The 16,472-nt window shown below is 39.8% G+C and overlaps 1 protein-coding gene across 1 annotated transcript in view; it reads right to left on the reverse strand.

Moving 5' to 3' along the window:
• The window catches only part of naaladl2 (N-acetylated alpha-linked acidic dipeptidase like 2), a gene marked incomplete at both ends in the record, with an annotated part of 270,383 nt that overhangs the window by 121,685 nt on the left and 132,226 nt on the right, over window positions 1-16,472 (reverse strand). The window contains 3 exon segments of the mRNA XM_080506621.1: window positions 11,744-11,872; window positions 12,592-12,782; window positions 16,098-16,190. Of these exon segments, the coding sequence (XP_080362747.1) occupies window positions 11,744-11,872; window positions 12,592-12,782; window positions 16,098-16,190 (413 nt within the window).

Raw genomic sequence — 16,472 nt, forward strand, 5'->3', positions numbered from 1 at the left:
GGTTGAGCGGTCGGGCCGAGACCGAGAAATGATTTCACTCTCTCCTTATCATTGCAGACAAAGAAATTAAATATTGATTCCCGGTGTGGCTTCACAGGCTGGAATTACCCATTCTCTCTGCTCACCTGCACCCCCCCCCCTCCCCCTCCATCACATCCTCTCCTCTAAAAAGACTCCTCTCTCTCTCATTCTGGCTGTCTCCGACTCCTCTGCCCCCTCTGACACCGGCTTTTATTGCAGAGTGACTGGTTATAAGAAAGACCAGCAGAGGAGTGCTCGGCTCGACTCTAAATCCCCCTTGCTGATGGAAAGATAGTCTTTCTCTCCTCACTGTATAATCCCTCCTTGTGACTTCTAGTTGGGGTATTTCTCTCACGCTTCCATCTTGACATCGCCGGAATTCGAAGACCTCTCAAGCCTTCCAAGTGTCAGCGATGCCATTTGCCCCTGTACACTCTTTTTCATCTCTCTTTCCGCTGGTCGTTCTTTCTTTTTTTTTTTTTTTAACATTTGACCCCCACCAAGTACTGAAACTCCCGTATCTTTGCTTCCGCCTCATATTTTCTATGTCTTCCTTCCCCATTCACACATTTTACTCATTGTCATTCCTCTCAGCTCTAATTCAAGTCTCCACTCCGCCAGGTTCTCCTCAAACAACCTCCCCCCCTCCCCCTCCTCCTCTCACCACAGATCACTTTGTCATCGGCAAATCAGAATAGAATCCATGGTGATTCTTGATTCCATCCGCTAGCCTGTCCAACCATCGACGGGGATAACTGGTGTGATCCCACTTTAATGTTCATCTCCGTGACGATTTCACACAACCCCACATGGAAAGAACCTATATGAGGATATATGCACATATATGAAACCTATATGCATATATATGCCACATATAGGCAAAATTGAGGTGCATATATGTGAATATACAGGCCATATAGGTCTCCTGTACTGCTTCTTTATTTCCACATATATATATATATATATATAGCCCATATCTCACTTTGGCAACTGTCATATCAAGGCAATAACTAAGAACTAACTAAAAAACAATTATGCAAGAAGAACTTATGTATGTGCGAACACGTGAAATTGGCATCACATGTAATTGCCCACATGGAAAGAACCTATATAAACATATATGTTTTAATATAGGTTTTGATATAGGTTTTGACTATATGTGACATGTATAAAATTGGCCGTTTTCCTATATTTGATGTACATATATGTACATATATGCGCACATATACGTGCCTATATGTGCGCATATATGCACACCTATATGTGTGCATATATGTACCTATTTGTGCATAAAATATAGGAAAACGGCCAATTTTATATATGTCACATATATTCAAAACCTGTATTAAAACATACATGTTTATATAGGTTCTTTCCATGTGGGACGTTATGGGACGGCTGATTGGTACGATACGATAAAACATATTAAAATGATTTAAGAAAAGATGTGTCTATAGAGGAAAGGCAATTGGTTTGTGCGAAAGCTCACAAACAAACCATTAATTCTACATTAAGGTCGCTGCAATACAAGTGGCTAATGCGAATATATATTACACCTGAAAAATTAAATGAATATAACCCAGATATACCAGACACATGTACCAAATGTAACGACGACAAAGGTACGCTCTGGCATTGTGTTTGGGACTGCAGGAAGATTGGAACTTTGTGGGTAGCAGTGACACTATAAAAGAAGTCATATCTAAAAGAAGTGGCCCCGGACCCTGGTTTCCTCATTTTGGGATTATACCCTAGAAATATAAGATACACAAAATGGGAACGGTTGTTTATTAATATGGGTTTTGTTGCAAGCAAAGAGACTAATTGCACTAAAGTGGAAAGAGACAAGGGAAGCGACTATTGGACGTTGGATAAAGCAAATGTTGGCGGCTTTACCACTGGAACAAATCACATATAGAGTGAAAGGGAAAGAGGACTTCTTTGAGAAGGTCTGGACAACATTTGTGAACTTTGTGGAGGGACGTATAATATCTGGGGATGGAGAAGAGTATCGTGGACAATAATACTTGTCTGGGGGGAATTGACAAATGACAGCCTCTCACTGAGTGGTTATTTGATTTGATTATTATTTATTCATTTTCCTTTTTCGGTTTTTTATATCTGAGAGGGTGTATGTGTTCATACAGAGTTTTCATTGTGTCTGTGTTCATACTCTGTTAAAATGTAAAAATAAATAAAAACACCCACATGGAAATAACCTATATAAACATATATGTTTTAATATAGGTTTTGAATATATATGACATATATAAAATTGGCCATTTTCCTATATATTATGCACATATATGTACCTATATGCACATATATGTACATATAGGTACATATATGCAGCATATATGTGCATATGTGCAGCATACATGTGCATATATGCAGCATTTATGTGCATATATGCAGCATATATGTGCATATATGCAGCATATCTATTGTCATATATGTGCATAGATGCAGCATTTATGTGCATATATGCAGCATTTATGTGCATATATGCAGCATATCTATTGTCATATATGTGCATATATGCAGCATATATGTGCATATATGTGCATAGATGCAGCATTTATGTGCATATATGCAGCATATCTATTGTCATATATGTGCATATATGCTGCATATAGGTTTCAAATATGTGCATATATCCTCATATAGGCTCTTTCCATGTGGGCATTGTTGGAAAAAACCAAACATATTTGGTCGAGTTCGTCTGGTGGACAAAAAGCTACCTTTTTCTATACTGGCTCTTCTATTGGGAAATATACGGTATTCCTACGTCTTATGTCATGAATTGAAATTGGGCTGCAAACTGGCATTTTTTTGGACTCGGAGGTCATCTATTAGGACGGAATGCATCTTGTAGAAGTCTGGCTACGCGACTGCGCCTCCCTTTCCACCTTCTTTCCCGAACAGCAGAAGCCCGACAGCCTGAGCAGAGGAGGCAATCTACATCAGAGCGCGGGAGCAGACAAATGTCACCGCCACGAGTAATGACAGTGCTCATTCTTCACCCAACACACATTTTCAAACGCGTTCCCCTACTTATGTTCTGTCGCCGTGATATGAAGCGGTAATGGAGGGGGGCCGCGCTGTCAGCTGCATAAATGCCTTCTGAGGCTGAGCGGCTTCTCCCCCCCCCCCCCCGTGATTATGCAGATTCATGGAGCCTGGCGCCGTATCACAATGCCTTTTCGTGACAATACAAGAACTGTGGTAATTCAAACATATTGCCAACAGCGTACTATTTCAAACATTATGCCAAGTGCGCTGTCAAAACTATCTGGAACAGGCCGTAAAGTCACAGTCTCATTCCGCTGATTTATCGCGAAGGTTCTTTTTTTTTCTTCTTTTTTTTTGCTGACTTTATGTGGGAAAAAATAAATTAGACATCCTCCCATATTCCCTTAATATGGATGATGTCCCTATTTTACCATTTACAGCCTGATTTGAAAATCCACCCCATTGTTGCTCTTCGCCTTCCCATTTTTAAAACCTGCCTGGCCGTCGTAATTCACGTACCACATCGGCCGTTCATTTCCCAAACGTGACGGGTATTGCTTCGCGAGAAATGGCCTTCGGGAGAGAGACGCGTTTCACCGGCGTGGTTTGAGACTTGTGTTGGTAAATTGTTAAGTTATAGTAATCCTGACCGGCACTGTAATTATCGAGAATTGTAATGAATCGTATTTTATTTTTAATTCAACACTGATTGATGACATGCAAGTCATTTTTCTTTTAAAATGTGATGTTCAATATAAATAAAAGAAATCTCAGCTTATTCCCCGACTCTTGCTGTATCAGCCAACACACCTGCTAACCGTAATTTTATTCAGTTTATTTTCTGAAATTCAATTTTTTTTTTTTTACCCCAGCAGGCAATACCCGATTTAGACAATGTGTAGTATAAAACTCAAGAAAAGAAAAATCACTCTTCCAACTGCAAACTACAGCGCAGCGTGGACCAAGATTTTAAAGTGAGGTCTTTTAACTTAATACCACACAGAAAATTATAAAGTTGTCCAGGACTTTCAACACTATCAAGTCCAATTCCTCACAGTTTGAATGGAAAGAGATGGGAGCAGGTTCACACTACAAAAAGGTAAAAGTACTGCAGGGGACTTCTCGTCGCTTTCACCCCGTACACATGGGACTTAACCAATAGAATGGCGCTTGTTGTGCACAAGTAATGAGCGCCGATATGATGAGGAGTGAGCATCTATTGGATATCAGCTCAAATAATACATTAAATTCTATATATTTGTATATATATATTGATTAATAATATTATATAATGTGGATTGTTATGACCGTCCTTCACTGTCCGGTGTTATGGATTCCCTGGTGCCCCTGTTAACTGGTGACAACCAGCCGTTAGCAGCAGCTCATGTTAAATGCTAAATGACAATTTCTCTCAGCAAATAATGAACCAACGTACCTTTGGCGTTACGATAAAGCAGCTCAATTTATCAGAAATGTCTCTTCATTACAAAACCAACAAGCACAATAAGCATGAGGCCAAAAGATCAAATTGTAATAAATTGTTTCCAAGCACTGTACAGTTTTTAATCTGCTATTTAAAATATGAAGGCAAAACCAAATAGAATAACAAAAAAAACAATATGATGTATATTTCCTACATATTTCAGAGCTTGTAGCTGTAAGTCAGAATCACAATCATCTGGGGGAAAATGACAAAAAACAAAACACAAAGTCAACAAAATAATTAGCCTCTGCTGGTAAACAAAGCAGAGGAAAATCACAGCGACTATGAATTCAGATCAAGAGAAAAAAAACCTAATGATACACTTCTCAAAGAACAAATACTGCATCTATTAATTACCAATCACACAATGACTTCACAGCATTATCACCAACCATCAATTACTCACACATCACTGGACCCACAGCCGCTCGTCATCACTGCAGATTCATTCGGGGGTTTAATGTCTTTCTGGTATTTCTTGAGTCAAACACCCAAATGGAGCTGAGAAAAACATACTTTTCTCCCCGGGAAGCCACGACCAGCAACAATCGCTTCCCTGCTGCGCGTTTCACTATCGGTTAAATACACTGTGGAATCAGCGTCGCTACACTGAGCTTCTTTAGTAAATGGGACTTCTTAAATTCAATCATGAGTCATACTTTTCTCTTTTAACAGACGTGTTATGTGGTGATGCTACTTAGCCCAGTGTTTTTCAACCGCTGTGCCGCGGCACACTGGTGTTTCTCCTCCAGATGTCGTCAGGTGAGCCGTGGGAAATTATCCAATTTCACATTTATTTCTAAAAATGATTGGCTCTCGCAGCCGACAGTGTGTTGCAGAGTAATCGTGTATAAATACTCTTCACCACTAGAGGGCAGCACAGAACTTTGCCGGTGAAATGTAAAGTGACAGACGTCAGTGTGGTTCATCTCCACCTCCTGCTACCATCTTGTATCAAAGTACTGTGTCAGTGACAGTGATGGAGAAGTTTTTGAAAAGGAAGAATGTGAACCAGGATCTCAGCTCTTCATCCATCAGGTCCAGGTTTCACACTGACGGAGTCACTATTAAAAAAAGTCCTTTGTTTCTGGATTTACTTGATTCCTGTTGATAAAACTTTGATGAGAAAGACTTTATATTGTTAATAGAGGCTACAGAGTTTCACATTTTAACATTTTCGGGTGGTGGTGGTGGTGTGACTCCAGCTTTTTCCAAAGAAAAAAGTGTTCCTTGGCTCAAGAAAGGTTGAAAAACACCGACTTAGACGACTTCACTCCACGCGACGGGTTTGTAAAGCGCTTGTCATGTTTGCTGGAGCGCCTCCGGAGAAGCCATCAGTGTTCAGACAATATTTAATGCACACAAACATCCCGTGTTTCCGACGCGCTCATACATGCACATAACATTAATATATGCCCACATGGAAAGAACCGATATGAGGATATATGCACATATATGAAACCTATATGCACATATGACAATATATATGCACATATATGCTGCATATATGCATATATATGCCACATATAGGCAAAATTGAGGTGCATATATGTGAATATACAGGCTATATAGGTCTCCTGTACTGCTTCTTTATTTCCACATATATATAGCCTATATCTCACTTTGGCCACTGTCCCCACATGGAAAGAACCTATATAAACATATATGTTTTAATATTGGTTTTGATATAGGTTTTGAATATATGTGACATATATAAAATTGGCCATAATTCCTATATTCCTATATTACACATATATGCACATATATGTACCTATATGTACATAAAATATAGGAAAACGGCCAATTTTATATATGTCACATATATTCAAAGCCTATATTAAAACATATATGTTTATATAGGTTCTTTCCATGTGGGTGGAGTCAAAGTAAACCGATGTCAAGCCTGCAGAGCAGCAGACGAATCTACAACGGGCACTCGGTAGAGCGCGGACCTTCGCCAACGCCACGTGTGTCACCATGGAAACCAATGGATGACGAGGTTATTGGATCCACCTCTGTCAATATTTAATGGGAACCATCCTTGGATAAAGACAAATCAACCCTGAAAATGTCATGTAATTTTGACTGAATCGTTCTGCGAAAGCCACGTCTCCATGGCAACAGACGTCGATCTCCACCATGAGGTGCCTCTCCCGTCGTCTCTGTATGGGACATTCTTACGCAGTTCATGGGGATTTACTGGGAAAAGGCTCGCCGTTGACGACTTCATGCGATCCGGGTGAATTGTTTTTGAGCAAAGTTGGTAAAATACTACATAAAATACAAGCAGCTGAATACATAACCTTTGTCGAAGGTAACTAAGGAGGTCCCGACACAAAGGTCAAAGGCAGTTAAACCCCAAAATTACAGAGATATCTCAGCAGAACAAAAGACAAAAAAAAACAACCATTTGTGCAGTTGTAAAGGTAAATAAACAAGCACACAAGTCCATTTCTGGGAGCGAGAGCAAGAGAGCAGATGAAGTATGTGCCACTATAGCGTTTATCCAGGCTAACAATGTGCTATTGTACTATTTGTTTTCAAAACAGAGGTACTTGCTCCACGCTGACCACAGAAACACACACACACACCTCAACCAATACCCAATTAAAAAAACAAGGCCTTCCCAATTTGTTTTGTATTCTCCTCGTCACCTAAGTGCATCTTGTCCCCCTCCTCTCCAGTCGCCCACGCCTTCCCGCAAAACAAATGTCTAGTTGTGTTATAATTGGTTCCCAAGCAGCCGTTCCAAAACCTGAGAAAACATCTGGCTTTGGAAGACAGGCCTCAGCAAAGTGAGATAAGTAGTGAGTGTTACTGCCTTTGTACAAACATGATTAATGACATGAGTGGACCTGTTGTGTTTTGTTTTTTTATATATATGAGGAGGAAGTGGGGGCCTGCATACTCCACATGATGAATGGAGTGATAGACCATCCCAGAGATAAAGTGAAACCAATTGTAGAGTTTGGCTCGAAGGGCAAAAAACACAAGAGAAAACTCTTTGGCGTGAGGGAATCTGCCGTTAATTCAGTGCTTCTCTGCACAACTGTAATAACAGCGCTGATCATTTTATTTGCTAAGACAGAAAGCTACGGTTTTTATTGGATTGTTGAGTTTCTCTCTGTTTAAAGCATCTAAAAATGGCTGTGTTGTATTTGTTGCTATATAAATAAAGCTAAATTGAATCTGGTCCCACAAACCCGCCAAGGAAGGTGGTTATATAGCATTTATACGAGTCTTTTTTTTTTTCCCACGTTCCATTAAAATTGACCTTGAGTTTGTCGTCATTTTCAGTAGTAATGTTGAACCTGCAACAACATAGACAATTTTCATCACGTACACTGTGTGCCACACCAAATATAAACTTAAAGTCTAAATTTAAAGGTTATTATAGCAATATGAAGATGACACTGGACTGTATGTGGCCCCTGAAGTCAAATTCTATTTTGTATTCACTCAGTAAACATTTTACATCTATGTGGCTCTCCTGATTATTTCTAAGTGCCCATGTTCCGTTCTGTGTTTTACTTTGTCTTATACCCAGATATTTTTATTTATTTATTTTTTAAATTTTTTACTTTTATTTCTATTCTATTGTATTTTATAATATTCGTATGTACCAGATTGCTGCAACAAGACAATTTCCCTTCGGGGATGAATAAAGTAATTATCTATCTATCTATCTATATCACTTTCAAATAAGTAAGTTAGCAAGGATACGTCACCAAGAAATGTCACCATTAACGCAGAGTACGTGAATTTAACGAAAACGGTTCCCATTGCACTGCTTTTTCTTAATACATTCTGGCACCAAGTCGTCAATTAGCAGGTCTAATTCTTGAAACTAATGAATTTGAACCTTAACCACAATCTTGACCTCAATTTAGAGATTTGCATCTGTAGTACTGGCCATACTTTTAGCAGAATACGAGAAACCGTACTCGGATAATTCACGAGACCGACGGCCACAAAGGAGGAAAATGTGCCACAAATGGCTTCAAAAAAGGTTTGATTCTGTGGTTTTGGCGGCAGCAGCAGCGACGTCGCCGGGTCTGAGAGCTTCTGTTTCACCAGGTTTCCGTGAATTGAACGCCTAAAAAACGACGACCGCAAGTGTGTCACTGCTGCGAGTCTGAAACGATCCAACCTACACCCTGACGGAGGAACGAACAACTTGATAAAAGGCAGCACTTTTTAATTGCCATTTCCTTCTTTGACTGAAATCCCCCCCCCAAAAAAACCCACTAAAAAGTCCCCTTCGATGTTTCTTCCCTTTGCTTTTTCCCGCCGCCGTCTGCCGCTGCATGTGACAGGTAGACAGGAACATTCCTCCTAATTACTTCCCAGCTGAAAGAGAGGGACGTCGCACCGCACTGTTTGTCAACTCCTGACCCGGCGGGGGGGGGTGGGGGGGGGAAACCCACACTCTCTCTCGGCAGGCAAACGGCTAAAGACGAGCAAAAGTCACAGCGGAGGTGAAGACGGAGTGGCGGCGAGACGCAGGGAGGGGAACTTTAATGGGAAAAAATGAGCGGCTGGAGAGATTCTGAGCGGGAGGCTGGAGGCGACGGCAGGCGAGGAAGAACCGAGTGTACGAGGTATTTTCTCCTGTGGTGTGAAATCGGAAGAAAGAGGAACAGAAGAAGGCATTGGAAGAGGGAAATTAGTCACCAATAGCAATGTTTTAAGTGTTAACCTTCAGCTACTTGTTGATACCGATAAGAGGACTCATTTACTGGCATGAAGCCAAAATGAATCCCAAAGAAAGTCTGGTGTCGCCGAGTGAAGTCGTGTTTTCAGTGGAAGGTTCCATGTCGATTCGATCTGAAGGCTTTCTGCACAGTAGTTTAAAACAGTGTTTTTCAACCTTTTAGAGCCGAGGAACACTTTTTTCTTTGGAAAAATCTGGAGGCACACCACCACCACCACCACCTCCACCACCACCACCTCCACCTCCACCACCACCACCACCACCACCCGAAAATGTTAAAATGTTTAACTCTGCAGCCTCTATTAACAATATAAAGTCTTTCTCATCAAAGTTTTATCAACAGGAATCAAGTAAATACAGAAACAAAGGACTTTTTTTAATAGTGACTCCGTCAGTGTGAAACCTGGACCTGATGGATGAAGAGCTGAGATCCTGGTTCACATTCTTCCTTTTCAAAAACTTCTCCATCACTGTCACTGACACAGTACTTTGATACAAGATGGTAGCAGGAGGTGGAGATGAACCACACTGACGTCTGTCACTTTACATTTCACCGGCAAAGTTCTGTGCTGCCCTCTAGTGGTGAAGAGTATTTATACATGATTACTCTGCAACACACTGTCGCTGTGAGAGGAAATTTTTTTTTTTTTTTTTTGAAAAAAATGTGAAATTGGATCATTTCCCACGGCTCACCTGACGAGATCTCGCGGAAACACCAGTGGTTGATAAACACTGGTTTAAAGGACGTCGCTTAAATATTTGAATGAGCCAACAGGTTGCAAACGGCTCATCTAGAATAGAAAAGACTGGAATAATTTATCTGTTGTGGAAAAACTACATCTGTCAGGAAGAGGCACGAAACAACCTCTTATACTGAGAACACGTTAAATAAACCCGTGACTAATAATATATACGCATGAAACTGTGAAGACTTCCAGGAAAACAGCTGCTGAGAGACTTTGCTTTAAATAATGACACACGAAGTCACACCAGCCAATTCTGGTGAAAAGAAAAACATGTTTCCACGAGAGTTTAAAGAAATTAATAATTGCATGACTCATAATGGCAATTTAGACAAGAGTCATTGAGATATGAGTGTTTTCCCATCATTATCATTATTATTATTATTCTTTTAGAGGATAACTAATGAGTCACTGAAGAGGCTCCTCTGAACAGGTATTAACTTTATCTGTTGCTTTCATAATGAGGGAGTATCCATAGCCTTTATATCAGAGTTAAGCAAACGTGGAGAAGCAAAACAGTCTGGGAATAATTAAGCATCGCGGTGGAAGTCTGAGTCATCCAGCCCTCGGTCTGCTGGCGTGTTCGACGGAGAACCAGGTGGTTGCCATGGCGCCGCGCCTGCAGCCCATTAGAGGTCCACAACAAACCTTTAGTCATTTAAATTCCCCTTTAAAGAAGCTTTAAAAAGATTTCCTCTCTCTGTTAGCGTAGCCAAAAAAAGTGAATTAGACGTGTTTTACACGAGAACTGGTTTATACGTGCAGCAACAAAACATGAAGTGAACCAGCGATCCAGACAAAAATGACGAAACTCCAAAAACCAAAGCATTTCGGGAATCTTGCCACATTCCTTGTGTTCAAAAACGTCGTTTAAAACACGTCCAGGTGACGATAGTTTAATAACAGCCATCTTCAGTTTTTAAAAAAAGCGTACGAATCAACGCTGGCAGGCTGGTTAACTGGTCACACTATATGGTTGAGTGTCTGGACCCACATGGAAAGAACTTATATAAACATATATGTTTTAATATAGGTTTTGAATATATGTGACATATATAAAATTGGCTGTTTTCCTATATTTTATGTACATATATGTACCTATATGCACATATATGTACGCATATATATAATATATGTACATATATGTGCATATATGTAGATATATGTACGCATATGCACATATATGTACATATATATTATATATATGCGTACATATATGTGCATATGCGTGCATATATCTACGTATATGCACATATATGTACATATATATTATATATGCGTACATATATGTGCATATATGTGCATATGCGTACATATATCTACGTATATGCACATATATGTGCATATGCGTACATATATCTACGTATATGCACATATATGTGCATATGCGTACATATATCTACGTATATGCACATATATGTGCATATGCGTACATATATCTACGTATATGCACATATATGCACATATATGTACGCATATATAATATATATGTACATATATGTGCATATACGTAGATATATGTACGCATATGCACATATATGTGCATATGCGTACATATATCTACGTATATGCACATATATGCACATATACGTACGCATATATATAATATATATGTACATATATGTGCATATGCGTACATATATCTACATATATGCACATATATGTACGCACATATGTAACATATATACATATGTGTGCATATATATGCACATATATGCATATATATGAATCAACAAAGCAATAAATAGATAAAGTGCTGGTCGTAGTTACCCTCTGTATGTCTGAGGTGAGTTGCAGCAGCGTCGGGGAAGCCGTGGCTCTGAGGGTCTCGGTTCCTCGGACCGGGGAGTTCAGACTGACGTAGGCCACGGCGCTGCTCTGCAGGACCACGCTGTTCTCCTGGACGGAGGACACACACACACACACACACACACACAGTCACACACACTGTCCACTCACTACGACACTTTCATGTCCCCTTGTTTCATCACACTGCCTCGTTGGTCGTCGTCTTCCAGAATAACCGAGTGCGTCTATATGGTTAAATAAACTGCTCCAGCTGAACAGAGTAGGCGACAGCTACACATGTTTATTGCTCTTTTGACCTGAAATGTGACTTTACAGCTGTGTTCACATATTGTATAAATGTATATACATGTATTGAGGGGCTCAGGAATCACTGTGGAGGTAAACAACGGGAATTCGTTGATTCGTTATCGATACGTTTTCACATTTGTCCGGTCCACAGTTTGATGACGCAACAAAGGCTGAGGGGAGCGTTTGACTCCCTCCTCAGAGATTATGATATACTGTGTGACATGAAGACAATACTCGAGTGAATGTGACATTATTGATGAGGGTTGGTTTCTGCAAAAGGTTTCTCCCTGTTGGGGGGAGTTTTTCCTTTCCACAGTCGCAAACACACCTGCATGCTCATGTGGATATGTTGGGCTTTTCTATTCTCTCTAGAAAAGCACATTGGAATGACTGTAATGTATTTAAAAATGTGTTTTTTTAATAAAAAAAAAAGAAGAAATGATTGATGAGCCTTTGTGAGATCAGAAATCCTGACGATTTCCACGTTGCCGTGGCGACGGTGAGACACGCTGGCCGCTGACCTTTCCCCACTCGTAGGAGCCGATGCTCCCCAGGGCCGAGCCCCCCCAGGAGCAGAAGACGGTGGTCCGGTCGGGCACCCAGCCCCCTCTGGTCCGCTCCGTCAGCGCCGCGATCAGCTGATTCATGATGGCGGAGGAGGCTCCGCCTCCTCGGTCGCCGTCGTGAGAACTGCCAACCAGCACGTGGCGATCTGACGACGCGAAGCAAGAGACGACAGGAATGAAGGGGGAACGTCTGTAAATAATCATTACGTCTGTAATCTGAGCTACAAAAAGTATTTATGGATCCAACAAATAGCCTCATTCAACAAGTTACAACTGCTTAAAGTTAATTAAGCTGATTATAGCCTCCTGCTGATGATGTAAGAAGTGCAAAAAGAAACTTTAGCCATCAATGTTTTTTTTGTTTGGTTCGTTCAATATCAACAGGGCCTACAATTTACTGAAGTAGTTAATCCAGGGGCGTCAAACTGATTTCAGTTGAGGGGCCACATCAACCTGATCTGATCTCTGGAGGCCCAACAAGTCAAATATAACATTAAACTGCAGATATGGACAAATGCAAAGTCTTTCCTTCTTTTGATCCTTTTGCAACTGCAAGAATTTGCCAGTCTATTCTGAAATTCACATATTAAAGGAAATAAGACATTATATTTGCAAAAAAAACAAACAAACCACAATATCTGTATCTGGATATTGTATTTTTATTCAGGATTAAAACAATTTGTCATCATCTGGAAATATTTTTTGAGTTTACGTGTCTCAAGTATCACTTCACATAAATTGGACACCTTTATTGTGAAAGGTGTTGCGTCATGTGACCTCCACAGACGCATTAATTAATTCTGACCAAGGGCGGTTTTGAATGTCATTTTTGCTAATCTTGTGTTTTTAGATCAGCCTGTCAGTTTTCATATTCATACTTTAAAAAAAAAAAAAAAAAAAAAATATCACATGGCGGCCGGATTAGATCCTCTGGCGGGCCGCTTCTGGCCTCCGGGCCGCATGTTTGACACCCCTCATTATGTCGTACACAATGAATTAGAATGCTCCATTTAAAGTAAATTTTTTTTACATAAATCTACAGGTGTTTTAGGGGGGGGGGGGGGGTGGGGGGGGGGGGGTAAAGCTCTTGTGTTTTGCTCCATTTTTTAATTTAAAAAAAAATTCATATTACTATATAATTCATACTTTAACTCTTTGGCGCGAAAAACTCTCGACACTGTTGCCATATGAAAGACTGGATGGAACCCTGGACACCTTCGTCTCCCCTTAAAGACTATTTTGGACGTGAATGGCAGAATATAACATATATTAATATGGACTGAAAGCAAGGTGTGAACAATTATTGGACCCCCCCCCCCCCACATGAATATAGTCTGTGGTCTGATGATGCTTAAACTGCAAAAAGTGTTAATTAATAACAAGCAAAAACAAAACAAATACAACAAATAATAGACAATTGATGTATTTTAAGCAAAAAAAATAAATAAATAATAAATGAATTATTATAATAATAATACATTAGGCTAAATGACCTTGTCTTATTAATATTGTCAATGTGAGCACAATTTATTATTATTTTATTATTATTATTGTTAATTGTTTGCTTTTTCTGTGCTTTTTAAAAAAATTATGTATATTTTTTTAATTTATTTTTATTGTGTTGGTTTGCTGTTTTGTTCTTTCTTTGTGTTTACTGTCAAGAAGAAAACGGAAAAATGAAAATAAAGAGTTTAAAAAAAAAACCCATTTCATACATACTTGTTGGTTCCTGCCCAAACGCTTCAAGTACAAAAAAAACAGTCCGGGCGACTTTTCTTGAGTTAAAATCTCCGGAGATTAAACAGGAAACATATTTAACACCCGAACATCAGGCCCACTTAAAGGGAGTGGAGGTTTTTTTTTTTTTTTTTTTTTTTTTTTTATATTTCTTTCCGGGTGAACAACCTCATCCAGTCTGGCAGCGTCGCGGAACACGAGCGCTCCAGGCTGCTCTCTCTCTCTCTCTCTCTCTCTGAACGCCTCGCGTTTCCCCCTACAAAAGACGGCGGTGACGAGTACGACTGCGGCTTCCTGCGGGCGGCGGGGGGGGGGGGGGGGCGGGAACACAGCAAAACTCGTCGCTGGAAAGCAGAACGCTGATGACTTTTGTTTGAGGCAAAGCGAAGCCCGCGAGCTTCGCCCAAATATACAAATAGCATGACGTCGTGCGGCGCGTCAGCCGCGGGTGTCAGCCGCTAAACTGCTCCAAATCAGCAATTTACTCTGCTTTTTGTTTTTTTAATTGAACACGCTTTGTTGAGGAGAAGGAGTATTATGGAGGTATTAAAGGTTAAATGAGTCATTTAACAACAGGATTTTTTGATTTTTATTTTTTTTATATCATTGAAGTTTCATGTTTTGCTGCCCTGAAGCCAAATTGAATCATCAGAAAGCACCAAGGATGGTTTGACGTCATCAATCGTGGCACATTTTCTTCCTATTCATTTACTTCTTATACAACACAGACGTAAGAATGCCGCAGAGATGTTTTTGTGGGGGAATTAAAGGGTCTCTAGTTTATTTTCTACTGTCGCGTCAGTAAATTGTCCGCTATTTAAAACAACATTATGCGACACAAAACACAAGATATTTAGCCGGAGTGATAAAGATGAAAGGTTCACAAGCCTGCCACTTAAACTCGCCACTGAAATTAAACTTTAACACAAGAACAAGTTTTCATTTCGGCCTCAAACACAAAAACTCCAGAACCTCCACTGGAAGAACAATATTCTCTTCAATGGATCCGATTAGATTAATTAACACTGCATAGAGAGAACCAGGAGTCAAATAGACAATAATCATCAATCACCATGAGACTTCAGAATAAAACGACACGTCGGTTTGTTGTTGTTCAGAGCAAAGGCATCAGTGATTGCCCCCCCCCCTTTTCTTTTATTAAAAGCGCTCCATGTTTCATTGCTAAGTTAATCTTAAGTCGCCAATCCCCAGGAAAAATGCGCCGGTCATAACAGGAAGTAGTAAGTTCAAAGGTGAATGCATGAGCTGCAGCGATTGGCTGAATCACGTCACACGGCTGTTTCATTTAACAAAATATATAAATACATGTTTTTTGGTGTTCATTTATTAATTAAATTCTAATCTTCACACATTAATAAAAAAAATCTAAATAAACCAATGAAAAAAACCCAAAAAAATCTAATTAAAATTTTTTTTTTTTTATTTTATTAAAAAAAAAATTATTTGATGCCAACAGACACTGATTTGATGCTAACAGCCACCAATTTGATGCTAACAGCCACCGATTTGATGCTAACAGACACCGATTTGATGCTAACAGACACTGATTTGATGCTAACAGACACTGATTTGATGCTAACAGCCACCGATTTGATGCTAACAGCCACCGATTTGATGCTAACAGACACCGATTTGATGCTAACAGACACCGATTTGATGCTAACAGACACTGAGACACTCATTCTTAGAGTTTTTGCACAAACCTGGGTTTCTCCGTCCGTTCAGGTAACCCACGACGTTGTAAATCTTCTTGTAGGACAACCGGTTTCCAACGGTCAGATTGATCGTTTTCCGTTCTGTGAAGATAAAAAAAAAAACAATGGTCACGTTTAAGATGAGCTCGAATGAAAAAGAAAGGAATAAAAGCACAGTTAGGTTATCCTCGTGATTTATGTCAGATGGGATCCTCGCTATTATTGGCCAATCTGACATTTTTACGGGACCTATTACGGAGTTTAAAAGAAATGAGACTCATCCCCGGTGGGATGACAGGCAATGATACTAAAACTTTAATATGATATTACCCAAAAGAGCATACGTACATAAAGAAACAGCACGGGCTGAAATCTCCACTCTGA

The sequence above is a fragment of the Blennius ocellaris genome, assembly GCF_963422515.1.
Source record: "Blennius ocellaris genome assembly, chromosome: 12".
Lineage (NCBI taxonomy): Eukaryota > Metazoa > Chordata > Actinopteri > Blenniiformes > Blenniidae > Blennius > Blennius ocellaris.